The 19,994-nt window shown below is 39.0% G+C and overlaps 1 protein-coding gene across 9 annotated transcripts in view; it reads left to right on the top strand.

The window, feature by feature from the left end:
• FHOD3 (formin homology 2 domain containing 3) overlaps positions 1–19,994 on the top strand; it is a 387,784-nt gene that overhangs the window by 177,127 nt on the left and 190,663 nt on the right. For all 9 annotated transcript variants that reach the window (XM_027643906.1, XM_027643905.1, XM_027643904.1 and 6 more), the window contains one exon: positions 10,636–10,741. In XM_027643906.1, the coding sequence (XP_027499707.1) occupies positions 10,636–10,741 (106 nt within the window). The remainder of the gene's footprint in view (positions 1–10,635; positions 10,742–19,994) is intronic.

Genomic DNA, 19,994 nt, shown 5'->3' with positions numbered 1-19,994 from the left:
TTTCTCAAGGAGCCGAGATTCATATTTTATGTTGTGATCAGAGTATCAAGGGACACAGTTACAAAATTCTCTTACAGAATTTTCTTCTATTGTTGAGAAATTCATTAATCATTGAACAATTGAGCTTTGTGTAAAATGTCACAAAGAACAGCTATGTAGGGGCCCTGGAAACATTATCTAGAAGGTGTTTGGATAGACACAATCTTATCAGTGAATGAAATCAAATGTCACACACTTCAGCTGCTAAGGAGTCATCAATCATCCTTAGGAGTGCAGAAGGAGTATTCTGTGTTTGCCTCATTGATCTCAAGGAAGGAGGCTGCTCCTTCCCCTCTTGCAAGCATGACTGATGACTCCTTAGGGTTTGAAGCTGTGTGACACTTGATTTAGGGGCTGCTGTCATCATTTGTGGGGCAGGCTGTCTGCCACCTCTCCCCTTCAAGAGCCCCCTTGGAAGCATTCTTGATTAAGTTATGAAAAAGAGAGAAACTTTCATTTCCTTCCCAGATCAAATTCACCAGAGTTCTGTGTAGCAGTTTACAGATCTGTTTAATCCTGTTTTACAAAGAAGATGTCTCATTACTGTTTAGAGATTATAAATAAAATAGATATGATACATTAAATGTCAAAATCAGTTTCTTAGTTTCATTGGCAAATAGAGTGCCTTCTAGACAATGTTACAGATCTAAACAGTTCTTAATGGGACTATAAAATGTGAACTACTTCCACCACAACTATAGCCTGAAAACTTGGGAAGCCACCACTATTCTCATTCATTGAGAATCTTTGAGTTGAAATGGGTAACGTTGTTTAGTGTTGAACCCCTATCTACTTGAGCTTCCTCAGGTATGTAATACAGTGCCTGACTGTTGTTTGATCTGTTGCTTATCTACCATGAAGAATATCCCTAGTACGGTCTGCTCTAGTTGAGTTTTCTCATAATTTTTAATTCTTCTATTAACTGGGAGGAAAAACCCACAGTGTGTTGATTCATCTGCTGTCTGCTGAAGGTGCAAAAGATGAAATTCTGTCTCTACCAACTCAGTGCCATAAAATGTCAAATAGAAAACAGCAATTATTGTTAGAAATTACTTTAGTTTCTTTAGACAAACTTATTTTTAAAAAAAAAAAAAGAAGTAAAAATATTGATATCAGAGAACCATTGAATATTAGGGGGTTGGAAGGAACCTTAAAGATTTCCAACTCCCCTTACCATGTGAAGGGGCATCTCCCTAGACCAGATCGCTCAAGGCCTAATCCAACCTGGCTGTGAACACTGTCAGGCTTAGGGCATCTACAAGCTCCCTGGACAACTTGTTCCAGTGTCTAACTACCCTCACAGTAAAAAAATTCTTCCCAATATCTAATGTAAATTTCCCTTCTTTCAATTTTTACCTATTGCTCCTTGTCCTGTCACTACAGCTTCTGATGAAGGGTCCCTTTCTGACTTCCCTGTAGGCCCCCTTCAGATACTGGGTTGTTACGAGGTCTCTCTGGAGCCTTCTCTTCTCCAGAATGACCAGACCCCACTTTCTCAGCCTGGCTTTGTAGGGGAGGTGCTCCAGTGCTGTGATCAACTTCATGACCCTCTTCTGGATTTGCTCCAACATTTCCATGTCCTTCTGATGTTGGGGGCACCAGAAGTGTAGGCAGCACTCCGGGTGGGGTCTCACAAGAGCAGCATAGAGGGGGAGAATCACCTCTCTTGACCTGCTGACCATGCTGCTTTTGATGCAGCTCAGGATTTTATTGGCTTTCTGGGCTGCCAGTGCACACTGCTGGCTCCTGTTGAGTTTTTCATCCACTGTCACCCCCAAGTCCTTCTCCACAGGGCTGCTCTCAATCACTTCTCTGCCCAACCTATAGGGAATGCCACGACTTGTGTATAGAACTTTGCACATCACTTTGTTGAACTTCATGAGGTTTGCATGGGCCCACCTCTCAAGCCTGTCAAGGTCCCTCTGCATGGCATCCCTTCCCTCGAGCAACAAAATTGATTCTTGGAGGTGAATTTTCATTATTGTCATCACTAGATGTCAAACTTTTGCTTAAATATTTTGCCTCACTGAAAGTAAAGAGAGATTGTAATCTCCATGCATGCTGTCATAAAATGTTGCTCCATGTAAATAGAGAAAAGAATAGGAACAAGGGAACAATATAAAAATACTGATATCTCTGTGTCGTGTTATGGCCATGCTTCTACACAGATGTAAATACAATGAGTTGTGAAGGTGTAAAGGCTGGTGGACAGAAGAAAATTAGTGGAGTCATCAAGGAGGAGTGTAGGGAAAATCTTAGACGGAAGAGGAATGGAAGCTTGGCACAGCTGGTGAGGGCAGTAAAGTGGGTGAAGTGCATTTGCAATCAACAGGTTTAGCAAGGGGAAGGAGACTGCATTGAGAGACAAACTGACTGCTCGGTCCTTGCAAACCCTTCAACACTAAAATGCTTCTACCTCAGTTATGTCTAGCAACTGACTGCTGTTTTGGGATATCCCAGTCCAGGGCAACCTTGTTCTCAAGTTATTCTTCTGCGTGTGCTGGTGGGAATGTGACAGAAGGCAGACAGCAACTGAACTTACCTATCACCTATCTTGGGGTAGGTTCTGAGTTGCCAAGTATCAGGGAATGAAAATACTTGTCTTAGAGAAATGGACTGCTTGTGACTGCTTGAGACAACAGACTCTGAGATCTGTTTTTGTTTCATCTTCTAAAAGTAGTGTCCTGACACAAAGTAGAGCTGAGGTTTCATGTTTAGTACAAGACTTGCTTGTTTAACCAATGGCTCATCTGGTCCATACATGGAACTGTTTTGTAGCTGTGTAAATAATTGACATTGAAATGGCAGAACAGTCTTGAGGGACTCATAGGACTTCAGTTTATGTACGTATGTGTATATATATGTGCGTGTGTGTATGTTTTTGGAATGATTTCTTCCCAGATTTGTTTGCAATAGATGACTTGGCTTTTAAAATGGACTGAAATAAACAGTGACAATTGAATTAGATAATATCAGGCACTTCTGGATTGGCAATCTAATATTTTAATTGTATCAATAATTTTGGAGTCCAAAGAACAGAACTATAGTTTCAAGTGTGGGAAAGTAACTATAAATTATATCTTGGCGATCCATGCTCCTTCAATCACTTCCTGACTATGTTTACTCAGTTTTCAAGCCAGAATGAGCTTTTCTAACTGCAAACATTGCAAGCCAATCTTGATCTGTAAAATGCAACCTGTCACTTAGCCAGTAAAAAAGCTGGACTACAGAAATGCTCTGGGATTTCTGTTTCTAATAGAGCACAACATAACTCTCTTATTACTACATCATTGTTGTCTTGTCAATGGGAGTAATTATTTTGCTGGTAGCTTTAGCAGATGTGATGCATACTGAAGGCAGGTAACAATAGTTAAAAATAATCTTATGGAGGCTTAATTGTGGCATATTTCTAATATAGGCTCTGGTGTTTCAGAGCTTGGCAGCCGAAAGGGCAGCTGAGAGGAATTGCCTGTTAATTTTCCATTGCTACTGGGATGGTGCATTGTATAAGCATTTGAAATTATATGGGGAAATTATGTGTGTGTATATATATATATTTGAAATTGTGTGGCTCTTGGGTAATGGAAGTGTGTTATGGTCATAGCCCTGTGCTACCACATTGCTACTGCTGCCCAGGGCAGTCAGATTAGGAGCAAAGTATGGGATTGTTTTGGATTTTTTTGTATATGTGAGGGTCTACCAGAGTTGGAGGAATGCTTAGGAAAGAAGATCAGTAGATTTCTATTCTCCATGCGCTATTAAGTATAGGAAGGGCAGAATAAGGACCTACTCATCATCGATGCTATTGCTAATAGAAACCCGGATTTTATCATCCTGTCTTTATTCACTTAGTAATAGAGAAAGATTTTCAAGTGTATTGGGCGGTAGTCCTTTATTTTACTTTTTTTGTGGTGGAGTGCCAGAGGTATTGTCATTTGAGATTTATGCCAGCAAAAACCTGCAGTCATGCACAGTTTGCTCTTTGACCTGCCTCCTCCTTCCTCCCTTTCCTCACCAGTCAGCTGCTGTCCCTCTGCTGCTAATTTACATCCCTAAATGAATGAAGCTTAATCCCTAAACCTTAATCCTCCTAAAACCAGCTGAACTTTGTGATCCTGTCTTGACTTTGCAAGAGATTAAAAAAAGGGGGTGTGGTGAAAAAAAATGTGCTTTAACTTCTAAAGAGTGTAGCCATCATTTATATTTTTGGGAGGACTTTCTGCAAGTGCACTGGCATTTTATTGATTGTTGTATTTTTCCTAGTTACTTTATTTTTTCCACATTGAGCATAATCATCTGGGGTTTCTGTTTCAATTCTGCTTCCTTGCTGTGCAGTGTGTACTCCTGGCAGGGGAACCTGAGTAAGAGGGGTTTCCAAAGAGACCTTGCTCAGGCGTATTAATGTGGAGTGGGGACGGTACACTTTGCCAGCATACTATTTCATAGATGAACATAGGGGAGTGAAAATTTTGCTAGCTCTCCCTCTTAACAAGTAGGGATGTTTACTTCAGGAGCCAAGCAGTGTCTGAATGAGCCATGACCTTTCTGCTTGTAGGACTCTGTATTGGTAGGCTGCCAGCATCTTGTCCTGGAAGATTTCAGGCAGCAGAGGAGGATGCTTCTCCACTTTAAGTCTGATAGGGTTTACATTTCTGGTCATATGCACAGTGCACAGTGAATTGGAAATATTCATCTTGTCTTTTGCCAAGGTGAATTATCACAATGTTAAAATGTGAATGCAGTAATCTTTGTGAAGTTACCATTTTTGATTTACAGACAAAAACAGAAGTGGCCTGATAGTCAGAGTTTAAATCTCTCTTAATAGGGATGTTGTAGAGTGACAGAGCAGAGAGGGAAGCTCTTCCTCAGGCAGAGAGTGAAGTACATCAACCACTGGAGCTCGATGTGAATGCAATCTCCTTAGCAAGGAGATTCTCATGGCTATGACTGGTACCTTGTCTGTTTGTGCTGCTCTTACTTCAAGATTGGATCATAGCAACTTTTGCATTTTGGAAGGTTTGGTTAGTACAGAATGTGATTGCTGGCTCAGTAATATGTCATGTGGAGAGCACAGGCTGGGGAACCCCATGGTTTTCCTTATTTAAAGAAATTAACATTATAAAATGTACAATGTTACACTTTGTAACAGAAACAGAAGAGAATTATACAACATAGAATTACATATGGGAATGCTCCAGCAACCTGAAACAACAGGATAGCTTATGAAAGGAAAGGGAAACAAAAAAAAACTCATACAAATGAGATTCTTCTTGGTGGAAATCTTATAGACATGCGATTTGTTATGTGCTATGATTCCTTGGAAAGATGTGTTCTGCACAGCTGTTAGCCACGTAAGAGAGAAATATGTATATCCAAGTGTGAATATTCAATTACTAATTCAGTTTCCCAAAAAATACTTTGAATGGAGCTTTCAGCAGAACTTCTTAGGTTAAAAAAAAAAAAAAAAATTTCTCTTGAGAAACTCTGTTCCAAAACCTCGATTCTTATTAGGAAACAAAGCAACTTTCTTAAAATAATCGTGCTTTGGGTAAAAGCTTTCAAACATATGGCCCACAGAAATAGCAGGCTTCAGAAAGATTTATCTTTAACAGTATATAAACAATTTATCTTTGCACGTGGAAGCTGCACGTCAGATAAAATGTGTTCTTGCAAAGCGCCATTCCTTGGAAAAAAGTCTTCAGCCTCCGTCTTCAAGTAAGACCCTGTAGAACTGCATTAGAGAATATATTGAATGGTACAGAGATAAGAGAATGGGTAGGAAAGAAGACATTCACTCCACATGCTACTTCTGCTAGTGGCACATGAGCATAGCGTACACTGTTTGTGGGGTCCTTTTAGTAGGTAGGCTGAGTTATGGAGGTGAAATTATGATTTGTGCATTTTGTCAACCACTTAAACAGGCTTTAAACTCACCAGATTGAGTATATTTGATGCTTCATTACACATTGCACAAAAATAGACGTTTAATGCACAGACATATATTATCTTGTTTTTTCTTCCTCCAAGATGCCTAAAGAAAGGAAGAGATGTTCTATTTCAAGTCTATGAATAAATGAGTAAAATACAGTTTCTGATGAAGACAATGGTATGTTTTCATAAAGACTTTAAGTAGTCAGCCTTCGTGTCACTGCACAATCTTTATGGTTGCAGGAGCTTAGCAGGAAGCTTTGAGAGCTTTGCCTGTGTTTTGCTGCTTTTCTCATCAAGACCTTAATGTCTTCTGATTAAGAGATCATAAATCTTTGCAATATTAGCAGAGGAGTCCATTTCCATAGCAAATGACAACATTTCTCTGCCTCCTTCTAGCTGTTATCACACACATGTGGCAGATACTTGTATGTATCATTGTCACACACATGCCATATATTCTGCACAATGAATGCTCTCTTCCTGGAAACCTGAACCTCTTACCACTGCTAGAGAGTACACTTTACTCTTAAGGTCACCTAACTTGGCAAGTCAGTGAGTTAATGGGTCTGAAAAGATTATCCTAGACCAAAATTGATGTAAACATTCTCCTTTCAGTGTGGAACGTATGGGCTTGAATGCCTTTCATCTTTCACTGCACATTCCAGATGTTTGCTTCTTTCCTCTCATCATATATACATGGTGGTATAGATAATGTACCAAGTTCAGATTTATGCCTAGATCCTGATGTGTTTGTACTCTGCTTCATTACACCTTCTTTTTCCCTTTTATTTGGGAAAAGGAGAAGTACCTTAAAAGCCTTTCTTTAATTCAGGTTTGATTTGTTTATTCCATGCTCTCCCAAAACAGACCGGTTAGAGTTCCTCATGCCCCTTCATTTCCTCTGCTGTCTCTCTGCAATATATCTCCTTTCAGTCAAGGGTGACTCCATGACTTGGTTGCTTTGAAAAAGTTCAAGGTGGCAGATCTCAAAATTTGCTTTGAAAAGGTCCTTCCTGAAAAAAAAAAAAAAAATCACAAACATAAAACCAGCTTTTTAGCTTGGTTATTTTGACAATCAAATGCTAATTTCTAATTTTTCCCCAGGTGATGCACTAATATACATTCACTATTTAAGATTATGGGGAACATCCTAAAGGTATAATGGGCATTTCAGTTTTTATCTTTCACTGAATGTCAACAGCCCTTAATGGATAATGCTGTTAAAAATTTTATTTTGTTTTTTGGGTTCAACCTGAAGGACTCTGAAACTTCACTACTGTTATCTTCTCTGGTATATGGACAATTTTTTTTTTTTTAATCATACGAATGCCATTTATTTTTCCCAAAGAGGCATGGTACGTCTATTGATAAGTGTCAGAATCCAAATACCACAGTTATTCTTCCTTTTTCCTGTTTTTCCAGTCTTTTTTATTTCACTGGATCAATCCAGAATGGATTATTTTTTTCCACAATTCAAGGAGAATGCAAACACACTTGATGCAAAATCAAAACAAATGCTTGAGTATCAACAAAAGGTATTTAAAGAACAAGGAAATGTTTTTGAGCTCGGATAACGCCATCTGGAAAAATGATTATTATTTCACTCAACAATTTGATTGTTATATATATTATTTCTCTTTAATTAGACAACTGTGTTGTCTAAGTATACACCTATTTGTCATCTGATTTTTAGAAAAGCTATTTTGGAGGGTGTTTTCCCTACAGCTTTCTTGATTCTGCACAAATCTACCAGTTTCTGTTAGTTTTTCTAAATTCTACGTACTCCTGTCATTGCTGTCCCTTGCCCTTGCTCCCACTACTGTCCACTCTGAGCAGGGGAAATTTGGCACCTTCTTTTTTTTAGTAGCAGGGAATTTTTAATCATTGATCTTGGCATATAGAGTAACTTATTTTCTAGGCATGCAAAGTCTTTGTGAATTACCATGATGCATAGCCTTAGTTTACCTGAACCTTTAATACATTTTCCATTAAGCTTAGCTGACAGATTCCATGGATATGTTTCCTCTCTTGAGTTTTAGGAGAAACAAGATTCAAAATTCTTGAAGAACAAGAAAGTCTTCAGGTATCTTTGAGTTAAAAACACCATAATAAAGGGATGTATGGGAGGGAGAAGTTGCCTGGCAGCCACAGAGGAGAATCTTCTGGGTTCCCTGGGTATGGTTCTGCCTCCCGGCACTGCTGAAGGTTCCTCTCCATGTAAAGTGAGCTGGAATGTTGCTTGCTGTCCAGTGTGATTTGGATCTGTGTGTTGCATGTACACATATTTATTTATGCATTTATTTGCAGCTACTTGATTTTAAATGAAGGACCCCAAGTTTAGGGCAAAGGAACCTGAAATTTATATTTGATCATCAGAGAGTATTTTATCTTGGGTCCTTTTCTTATTTTTCCAAGACTCCAGTTTTTGTAAAATGTTTTTCTGGAAGTTTACCAGGTGAATTTTGGCCTCTCTTGCTACACTAATTGAGATAAATTGCTTCAGAATGCAGAGTTCAGTCATCTGACTGGTAGCACTTGGGAAGGGCTTTGCCAGAGGTCACTGTGTGGGATGGGACAGTCAGAGGTCCATGTGCCCTGGCTGACCATGCCCTTTCTTAGCCCCCATCCCACGCATGAGGACGTGCTCTTTAGATTGGCAGCTCGTCCAAACATGCATCAACCTCAGTGCCAGCCAAAGATTCCCTTCTGTAAAGCTGTCCTGAGCTGCTCAGTGTAAACAAACATCTTAATTCTTCTGTTCTCATCTAGTATGTCAAAGAGAATTCTCTGGTGTGCTACAGGAGAGGGGGATCTGTGCATGCACCTTAAAAACACGGTTAGGTGCAGAAATCGGTGTGTAATGAGGTAATTAATACTGTCTGTATTAACAGGTAGATTGGCAATGTCCCCTTCTGCTACCCCTCTGTTAATCTCAGTGTCTTTTGAGTGTGGCAAATGGATAGAGGAAATTTGTTGTCTTCATAAAATAGTGTGCTTGCTTCCATAGTGCCCTGGTCTGACATAGGACTTTGTAAACTTCTTAGCTCTTGTATCTAGCTACTGAAAAAAAAAAAAAAAACAGTCTCAAAATGTAGAACATTGAGACTAAGAAATAAATAAAAAGAAAATAGGCCAAGTGTGCACAGTGGTGAATTTTATCTTATGTATTTTGGGCTTTTAAGATATACTCTTGCCAAGATGTGTAGGATGATTGTATGTTTCCTCTTTATATGATTTTCAAAGGATAAATCACCTTTATCGTGTGATAAATTTGTGTATCTATGCATGACTGTATAATATTTTTTAAATTGTTTTAACAAATTTGACCTGCAGAAACATTAAATGGGTTTTTTCTCATAATTTCTAAATTTCTCAGAAATTGCTAGATCACATTGCAGTTTTAAATATCCCATTTGGTCAGGCTATAAAAATTACATAAATTATCTGGTGAAAGAAGGAAATTTGTAAGAAATAAACTGTCAGACTGAAATAAACTTGCAGTAAGTGAATTGTCACACAAAAAGGGGCTCGATTATTTTATTTCTCTTTGCAGTTTTCTAAGTGTGAAATTCTTTGCAGTGAATTCAGAAATCACTCTCAACAGATCTACTGTATGGATCTTGGCTTCTCAGGGCTGCATTACTGGAAAGCTGAAATTTATATCTGTCACACTGCTGTGTATGAAAACATAAATTAAGGATACTTAAGGGACTCAGCAACTGTGATTGTCTACTGAGTTCTCCATTAATATCTTAAATTGGTTTTGTGCCTAGTTTGCGTGACTAATTCATTAACTACTGTTTAATGAAGTTTTTAGTAGCTTCTTGTTTGTCTACATGAGCCTTCTGTAAGAGGAGAAGGCAAGCTTTCGATATGATGCTCTGTAGTCCCTTGGCACAGCAGTTATGTATGTAGGGCCCAGGAAACCCCTTGTCTTCCTGATGTCACATACACCTGTGATATGGGGTCATTCTGCTGCACTGAGTAAAGGACTGATGGTTACAAAACAGTGAGTCACATCAGCAAGTTGAGTGAGTCCCTTGCTTCAAGAGAAGTGAAGCAAATCACTTCTCTTACATTTGCTGTGTTTTCCATCACAGTATGGGAATATTATCTGCTAGTGTTCTTATCTTCAACGCTATACTTTCCCATTCTAAATATAATGTATTAATATAATGAATTAATATTATGTTAAGATAATGAATATAATATTACATTGCAATAAACCCAGTTTTAAACTTTTACTGTATGCACTTAAAATACTGAAACTGGAATTATGCTAAGGCATTGAGATGGTGTTCTCTTGTTGAACCTGACCATTTAGGGCTTTAAGGATGTTTGTTTATGTGATATGATGAGATTACAGTATCTCAGAGAATGTTTTCAAGCCTTCAATGAAAATATAAAAAGTCATATTTTGCAGATTTTAATTTTCTGTAGTTGACTGAAAGATAAAATCTTGTACTTTCATGCTTTGTGCTGATGTGTTTCATTCTGATTTTAAAACTCAGAAGTCTTCTGTATAACAACTTTCATATCAACTTGCTTACATAATGGGAAACATAAAGTCAATGTTGCAAGCATGCATTTGGTTTTACAATATGATATATCCTGTTTGTTTGCTTTTCAAAATTCTAATGCAGCTTTTCCTTTCTCCTGTGACAGGATGACAAGGACTTGGTTCATGAGTTTGTTGTCGCTGAAGGTCTGACTTGCTTAATCAAAGTGGGAGCAGAGGCCGACCAGAATTATCAGAACTACATCCTGAGAGGTAAAGGAAATGTATCCAAAAGTTGTTTTTATTGCTTGGAAGGTCTCACAGGTCTGTGGCAACTTGAGATGTTAAGTGTCTTTGAACGTGCTTCTTGGTCTGGTTCTGATTCCTGCATGTTATACGCAAGAAAATTAAGGGAAGCTTAATACTCACTGCTGAGCAGAGCGAATTGGAATATTTGCAATACTGATAGTCTCCCCATTGCCCACCTTTTCTTGGAGATAATACTGCCACTCTGTAATTCTAAGAAAAGGCACTCTAAAACCTTTACAAAGGAACTTCTGTGAGCAGGCTGTAGTCAGCAATGGAACCATTTTGTGACCAGTGTTTCTCTCCTGTTCTTGCAGCGATGGGTGGCTGTTGACCTCCCAAGTGCAAGGGTTTTCTTCGTGCTGCTTAGACTGTTCAAAAGTGCCATGGAAATACAGAGGGGCAGCAACCAGTCTGCACCATCACCCTGCTGGGAGATGTATTTTTGTATCCCTTCTGTCTGTTGTGCTGCAGCAGAATGCAACATCATCAATACCTATGGATATCATGCAGTATCTATGGAATAAAAAGTGAGAAAGTCATACTTAATGGGACAGTTGGCTGGAAACAGTTTTTAGATATCTGATATTTTGGAGTTAAACAGGTAATAAGAGGTTTACGTCCTGATCTTTGCACTTAAAAGATAACTGGCAAAGGCAAGCTTTGGAGAGTGATGTGAAAAAGGATTAGAAAGCTGATTTACTCTATTGTGGCCCAAATAGATGTGTTTTTCATCTAACCAGGAAACTCAAGACTGTAAATTTGAACTGTTTCTTCAGTATTTATTTGGAGGGGAGAACAGTCACACCAAAGGATTTTTGCTGCCGCATGATCTCAGAGTAAATAGCGAGTGCTAATGAATACATAGTTGTGGTGAATTGTTCATTTGAATTTTCTTAGACTGACATATATAGCTGTATTTAAAAATGTCACTTTGTTATATTTAACTGTTAAAACTCAAACTGCAAATTCGGGAGAAAAAAAAAGAAAATAAATGAAAAATAAGTAGAAGGATTTTGTAAGAAGCAGAAATGCACGCTAAGTTATAGAAAACAAGGATTCAAGCAGTTAAGTATGGCTTTACGAGCAGATTTTGAAGATAAGACTGTGCAAATATCAGCTTTTGGAGGTGTAAAAGAAACAAACCAGTACCACAGAAGTTATGTTCTATGTCAGTAGTTCTGCAGTCATAGAAATGTACTTGAATAGTAGACAAGGACACAGCAACATGTGTCCTAAAATGTTTCTGGGAGAAAACTGACCATCAATGATCTCAAAAAATTCAGACTGGAAATAAAGTAAAAGTCTGTATTGGACAGTCTGGCCTTCAGACTGGGGACCTTTCCCTTCCCTTTCCCCTCCCCTCCCCTGCCCCCTCTTCTCTCCCCTCCACATATCCTAATGCATCCAGAATTCAGGGAGACAGAATGATCTCTTTCTTGTTGTGACTCTCAAGAGCTTGGTATCCATGATCTAAAGTTAGAAATTTTCCACTGAATTCAATGAATGATAAAGCAGAGCTTTATTGCCAATGTCCACAACATCATACTAATGAAACTGCAAACTCATCTTGTTGCATTGTTATTAACAAGTGATTACAGCTTGCTCAAAATAAATATAAAAGCAAACAAACAAAACAACAACAAAAACTATGTAGAAGTATGCCATAAAGCTAAACACATTATTTTAGGAAGATGCTTTTAGAGATTGGTACCTTCTCAAATCAGGTCTTTTTTTTCCTATTTTGCTACTGTGGGAAGCTGAAGTTTCTCTCTGGGTAGTGTATCCTGGCATCTTTTACAATACTATGATTTTTCTGTGTGATGTGGATTTTATTTTAGAAGCTAAATTGATCTTGATGGCCTTTCAGGAAGTTCAAAGCTTGTTACAACTCCAAGATTATGTCAGCTGGTTTGCAGTTCCAGGAGCCAGCATGTACTTTCTGAATACGTCTGCATGTGCAATGAGATAAAGAAAGGTTTGGAAGTACAGTATAGCCAGACAATCTTATCCAAATACGTTGAGAAGGGTGCTGAAAAGAAACATTAAATACATCGTGTAAGAGGGTTTCTGGTATATTGTTTTTGGAAGATCATAGTGATTGGTTAGGGGTTTTTTAATGACTGTTGTGCGTATTTATTGCAGTGCTGCATTTTACTTAGCCTGAAGTAGTGAGTGAATAGGTGAATAAATTTTACTGAAGGTACATGGCAGTTGGCACTGAGGTTGTCCCATAAGCTTTAAACTCAATGTTAAGCAGTAGAGATCTGCGAAGTAAAAAGTAGTTGTTGTCTAGATTTTTTGTGCCTTGCTGCTGTGGTGTTCTTGTTCTGCAGATCCTTTCGGAGTGGAATATATTGTCCTTATTTTCACTGCATTTAACCTAAATCATAAATGGGTTGGATTTCTCCTTAGTTCCATATTTCTCCAGCACCTTTGGTGTAATTCACTGTTTTCCTCTTGCAATCCTAACCCAGCTTGCAGGGCTTGTGACAATAAGTGGCAGCCTTAGACATGGCATTGCCTTCTCTGCTTCCAGGGCTCACCCACATACGACTGCCTGTCATCTTAACTGAGCAATTTCCCAGTGTTTCACATGAACTTGTTTACCTGTACTTATCAAGAAATAGCTTTTGTCTCAGTCTGAAGAGACTGGAATGTTTGCTAAAGAGGATGAGTTATGAGACAGACCAAACTCCTCTCTCTCAGCAATTGTAAATTCAAAAATTAAGGGGCTTTAATTGAGGAAGTGTGGAAAAAAAGAAGAAATAACAACCCTTTATTAAAAGATATATGTATATTGGCAAGAACAGTAACAGAACACAAAAACAACTAAACAATAGTCCTGTACCCAAAAGTTCCCTTTAAACAAAAGAAAAGGTCTGAATACTTCTCTGTCCTCTAGCACAGTTCTAATCACGGTCGGCAGGGGGCGCTGTTGGATCGCTGGAGGTGCAGAGCCTGCAGTGCTCTGTGTTGACCTGCAGGGGGCGCTGTTGGGCTCTGACGGTCACTACGCAGGAAAGGGGTCTGAGGGGGGGTCTCGGATCATGGACAAGCCGAAAAGAAAATGGAGACCCTTCCCCCAATGGAAGAAGGGCAGAGGGAAAAAGCAGTCCACCCCCACAGGACTCACTGTTGTTCTCAGATGACAATGTTTCAAGACTCCTCCCTTCTCTCCCATCAAGCACACAACTGTCTGATGAAAACCCAGTAGGTCCCGGCTGGAGTCACAAGGCAGCATGCGAGCCAATTGAGGCCGGTGTTCAGGCTTCACCAAGACGAAAAGCCAGAAAGACTGGCTTCCAGGCCTTTTCTCCAGAAATACCCAGACACAGACGCTGTCTCCGTCTCAGAGAGAGAACTCCGCAGTCTGATCCCTCCCCTCTGAGAAGAGCCAGCCAACCCCTCCCAAAACTCCTCCCCTCTCCCCCCAACCTCTGATGGGCCATCTGTTAGGAATGCGGTCTCACCAGCTAGATTCTTTTGTAAGGCTAATTGACCCCCATCCCCCCACTCACTCCATTTTCTTACAGTGGAACAGGGGAAGAAAAATTCCCCTATTGGATTTATAACCTATAACAGCTTTATACCTAGGAGGGAAAATAAGGTGGAAATATATGTATATTTAAGGGCTGTAAGTGGTTCAGTGCATTCAAGGTACAAGTTATTTCTTGAGGACATTGCTTTCCTTTTTCCAAAAGTCTGCATTGTTTCATTCTAATGTTTCCAGGTTGTGAATTTCTGCTTAGGGGCTTTGACTTGGTTCAAGCCAGGCTGAGCTGCCAGAAAAATGACTAAATATGAGTCACGAAAATTTTAGTTACTTTAATGGGTAATGAAGTGAAGGTAAATGTGGCTCTTACATACAATGCTGAAAAATCCAGAAAGTTTATTGTTGAATGCTAAGGAATGACTGTTTATTTCTAATCAGATCCCTTGATCTAGGGCTGTTTCCCACAGTGTTACCATTTGTCTGGAAACCAACGGTAGCCAGGACTTCTCTCTCAAGTTATTCTTTCGAAAGACTAGTTTAGAAAACAACTTTTGTTCTTTCCTACTTGTCAGTTCTTCAGCTTAAATTTATTCTTCAATATTCCTTCTAATTATTATGGACCTCTACAGAAACTGTGTTTTGCGGGATTTTTATTCCCCATGAAAACAGATTTGTATTCCTTTTGTTATTTCCCTTTTTTTTTTTTCTTTGGTGACAAGAATCCATAAGGATAAGGAACTTCACTGATACCACTGAATTTAAAAGTTTCTGTCCCACTTACAACTTTGTGGTATGGTGGATGTTACCTAAATATTCAAAAATAAATGGAAATGGGTTAAAGGTAGGTGAAAATGTCTGCAACTGATTAGGATTAATATAAATCTTATTATAATTTTGAAGATTCTTTGGATATAATTTTGAGATCACCTGTTCCTTGCACGGACTGAGAAAGCAACACATGAAGTACCATGGCTGAGCACATACTAATTAAATAATTGCTAGAAACATGGTAGTCTTCATTTTTTCTGATAATTTAGCCAGTGCTATTGGGAAGGTGAGAAAGAAAAGCAGCTTGTGTAGACCAAGGCTTAATTATTTTAAAAATATGTTGAATAAGTAAGGTATGAGAGTTCAGAGATGACTTTGACACTAGAATGTGAGAAGTTCTGCCTGGTAGGATCCTGTACTGCCTGTTCCTCAGATCCAATGGGGAGGTTGTCAAAAGATCTTCCAACCTCTTTTGTACAGTGTAATTGTGTACTTGGATCTCTATTTGCCTCCTTATGAATTCAGATCAGTTTTTGAAGGTGTACATAATTAGATTAAAGCTGGAGATTGTTCTTGTGGTCTGAAAGCACAAGCCATGTGTGCAGTCTGAGCAGGCAAAGGCCTTGACCTTGCTACAGCACAAAATTTCAATGAACTAAAGCAATAGGACAGCAGTCTGTGCTTGTACTAGGCCATGTTTGAATCAAATTCAGCTTTTGGATACAGCTCTCTGATTTATTGAGAGCCGTGTGCTTATATGGGGAATTAGAATTTGAGTTTCTACTCTGGATGAGAGATGGTTTCAATTTTGGTGGTTTTGAATTTTTAGCATTGGGTTTTGTTTAAAGAATAAATAAAGAAAAGCAAGTACTTGGAGAAGGCTAAGAATAATGACTTGAGGTAATATTTATGCTTTAAATTAACTCCTCTCCCGTAAAGCCCCAAACTATTCTTATAATCTAAAATTTAAGATAAGTAGAATCACAGAACCATTTAGGTTGGAAGAGACCCTTAAGGTCATTAAGTTCAACCATTAACCTATCACTGCTAAATCCACCACTAAACCATCGCCCGAAGCACCATGTCTACATATCTTTTAAACACCTCCAGAGACAGTATAGACAAATTTTCAATAATTTATATTTCATTCAATAACCTGGGCAGAAGACTAGGTTGCAGTAGAACCAGTTGTTGGATTTCCTGTCACAGGCCCACTGCACTTCTGATGAAGTGATAAAGTCCTGTGTGTTTCTACATATATTAGTGCAAGATCAGAAGATTAAGGAAATGGTCCTGGGTAAGGGATCTGGCATACTTTGAGGGACAATGTCATACCATTTAAGAGAATTAAAGGTTGATAGGTTCATATACAAAGTCAACAGCATCTTCAGCCTGATGGAACAGCAGCTTTATTATTATGTTATATTTTTTTTCCTTAAAAATCATAGAATCATAGAATAGTAAATGTAATTTGTTTCTGAATTGCATTTGTACAGACATGCTTTTATCTTCATGCAGATAGAATGAGTGTATATACTAGCACTCTTATTTTATTTTTCCTCCTGGATTTGCAAGACATTTCAGGACTTTAAAGTAATTTTATGAAGGACTTTTACCAGGAAAGTCCTATGTGAGTCCTAAAATGTAAAAAAGAAAAAACGAAGTATCTTAAAACACTAAAATCACATGTGAAACACAACTGCAAGGCATATTCTGATCCTTGGTACATGTTTAAATTATGATAGATCCATTAAAACAATTCCCTTCAAGCCTGATAGCTGCAGTTTGCAGAGTTGTGAATTGCCGGTGATTGAGAAGTTCCCAAGAGGAGCAGTGACTTCCCAAAGTCGAGCAATGAGAATTGAGGAGTCTGAAACTTTCCAATCCCCCACTGAGACATGTGAATGGGGGAATCTTTTGATTTCTCACCTGTCTAGCTGCTAAATGGGAGCCAACCTTTGCACAGGGATGGATGGATGGAGAGAAAGGATGTAACTTTATCTGGATAGTTACCCTTTTAGTGACCTCAGCTTCCTACTGCAACAAGATCATTCTAAATCTGTATTTTGCGTATGCTTTTAATTATACAGTACAGCATAGCTGACAACAATAAAAAATGGAAAGAAATTGCTGGGAGAGCTACTAGTTGTAAAGCAGAAAGCAACTTTACTGTTGGAATTAGGAGATGCTGAGCTTTCTGACATGTTGAACATGCACAGGAGCCACCAGAGTCAGTCAGAACCACAGATGAATGCCCAGGCAGGGGGTCAGATTTCTAAAGGAACAGGCAAACAGCTCAATCACTGACATGTACCAAAGCAACCAGCGGTTACACCTATTTATAAAGCCAGAGGCACGCGATCCCACCTGCATGCCAAGTTTAGAACTAGGGGCTGTGCTGCATATTCTGGGAAATCAGATTAAATTCCTGAAACTACTCAGTGCTGGATGGTAAAAGACCATCTGGTTATTGTCTGTCACCAGGACACTGTGTGTGCCCCTAGATGTCAAGGAGCTAGAGGAAGTCGAAGGTGAGGGTGAGGCTTTGCAAGCAGGCAGTGGAAGCTGCTGCTGATAACCCTTTCATTCTGAAAGCCAGACATGAAGTTATCAGTGAGCTGGTGGCATTTCTGCATCAAGCCAAATGCTACTAGGAATGCTTGGGGTTTGTAAGTGTGCTCTCTGTAATGGGGGGATGATCCGTTTCCAGGAATTGACTGGCTGCTTTTATCAAAAAGACCCCTCATTATTTACAAGGACCTGAATATTTCCAGTGCTCTTGAACTTTCCTCCCTCAGCCTGATCAATTATGTGGCTTTGGCCTTTTGCATTAAAGGTTGGGTATTACAAAGCATTTAGCATGGAGAAGCACGTTCTTCTGCAGTAAATGTATGTGAAGCATTTGCAGGAAGCATATGTATGTGAAACAAGGTTTGTGTAAATAACAAAAGACTAGAAATAAAAGTCTGTTAGAGGCTATGTCTATCCTAAATAGACATGTCTTGCTGTTTGGTATTACAGCAGTAAAACAGATGGTAATGTAATGTAATACTGGATATCGTGCATACCTTTGCATTATTCCTGTTTCAGTGTGAACTGGAGAACTGTTTGAAGTTTTCCAGCTGTGAAAAAGTATCCCAGCCCCAAGCAAATAGGAACAGACAGCACTCGATTAGGCTTACCTTTGTATTTCTTTCTTTTCTTGAAGCAGAGTATAAAAACTTCCCTGACTCTCTTAACCATCAGTGTGCAGGTAGCAACAGTGAAGTTCCTGTATATATCTCTACATTTTCAATTTGTCTTATGTGAATTCCTTTAAAATTATGTAAACTTCCCAGTTGGTCTCAAAGTAGCTATAGTAACAGCCTGTGCTTTTAAAAGAAGTGGGGGTTCCTATACCTTGATTACTTGGGAATGTTTCTTCTGGGAGACTTGCTGGCACAGTCTCCCTGTAAATTCGGTTCTTTGGTCTTTCTTTCGAGTCTTTCAGAAAGCTTATTAGAGTTGGACACTTGTCCTATGGGAATTTCAACATTCATATCCTTCATTTTTATGCTGGACATCAGACCAGAGTTCCCATGAAACCATACCAAAAGATGGCAACTCCACCTGGAGGCTGTTATGGCCATATAGTATGGGGCAGCTCCACATGGAGATACAACCTAGGTTCCCTACCACCGCTACCAAAAAGCCCCAAAACAAACTCGACCAAACCAGATCACAGTTGTGTTAGTAAATTAGTAGCAGATGAATGTAGCAGTGTAATAAGACATGTTAATGAGCAACATTGCTGAGCTGAGTTACAGCGTGACATGCAGCTGTGACATCTCTCCTTGTGAAATGGACTACACTGCCAGCTCTCCATCGGTGAGCTTTGTTGGTACCATTTGTTGTAGTTTGTTTCAAAATAAACAGTCCTGGAAAAATCAGACCTATACTTGATGGTTCAGTACCCTCTTCCTACTACATGTGCAGAAACTTCAAGATGTACCTCTTCTTGAAAAGCCATGGAATGAAAAAATACAAACAGATTTGTCATCCTGATTTGTGAACCCTCTAAAAATAATGAGATTACAATGCTCTTTGTTGTATGAGAGAAAAAAGGGCACATTATATTGTCTCTATGATTAATAATATAAACACTAAACCTCCTTGTCTTAGTGGCTGAATCCTCTTTCACTCCCGCAAATATTTCTTTAAGACTAAATGCATTTATTTACTTATGCCAGGCTAGTTGGGAGAGCTTGACCTTGGAAACCATACAATTTAAAAAGAGGAAAAATTTCCCCTTTGCTTTCCTCTCTACACTTTTAGTGTTTCCTTTCTGCATTTCTCATCTGCGTATTTTAAAATAATATTTATTAAACTCATTCTGTGCAAGCATTACACTGAGTTCACTACTGGACACAACCTTAGGCATTCCCTTAGTTGTTGGAGGAAGCACTACCCTCTCCTTTGTCCTCCTCCCTCCTTCCTTCTCCCTGGATATGATTCTGATCCATCTGGAAGCAGAGTCAGATGGTCCTTACATACAGCGCACAGTACAAGTCCTCCCAGTTTGGGATGGGAATTGGCTCTGAAGCAAATTCAAGTTCAAAAGTTTAACTACCCTGTAGTAATTTACACATCTACAAATAAACTGAGCTGTTCCTTATTCCCTGCGTTATATGAAGTAACCTTTCATGTTGGGACTGCTTGTGAGGAGGATATAGCGTTCTCATGGTCTACATGGAATTCTGCAATAACACCACCATAAAATTATGAATTTCCCTTGTTTTCAAAGCTGATGGAGGCTGGAAGGCTTTGGGTGGCTCTCTGTTTCTATGAAAATGAATCTTCAGGTTCTGTGTAATTTTTTTTATGCTTTTTGAAATTCCCATGAAATGTGACACCTCAGGCTATGCAGACTCTGCGTAAAATGAGGAACTGAACATGAAAAATGCACATCCTTAACTA

Source organism: Corapipo altera, unplaced genomic scaffold (assembly GCF_003945725.1).
Source record: "Corapipo altera isolate COAL_440 unplaced genomic scaffold, ASM394572v1 24b, whole genome shotgun sequence".
Taxonomy (NCBI): domain Eukaryota; kingdom Metazoa; phylum Chordata; class Aves; order Passeriformes; family Pipridae; genus Corapipo; species Corapipo altera.
Note: the sequence above shows the minus strand (reverse complement) of the source record. Positions and strands in the feature narration are given on the sequence as shown.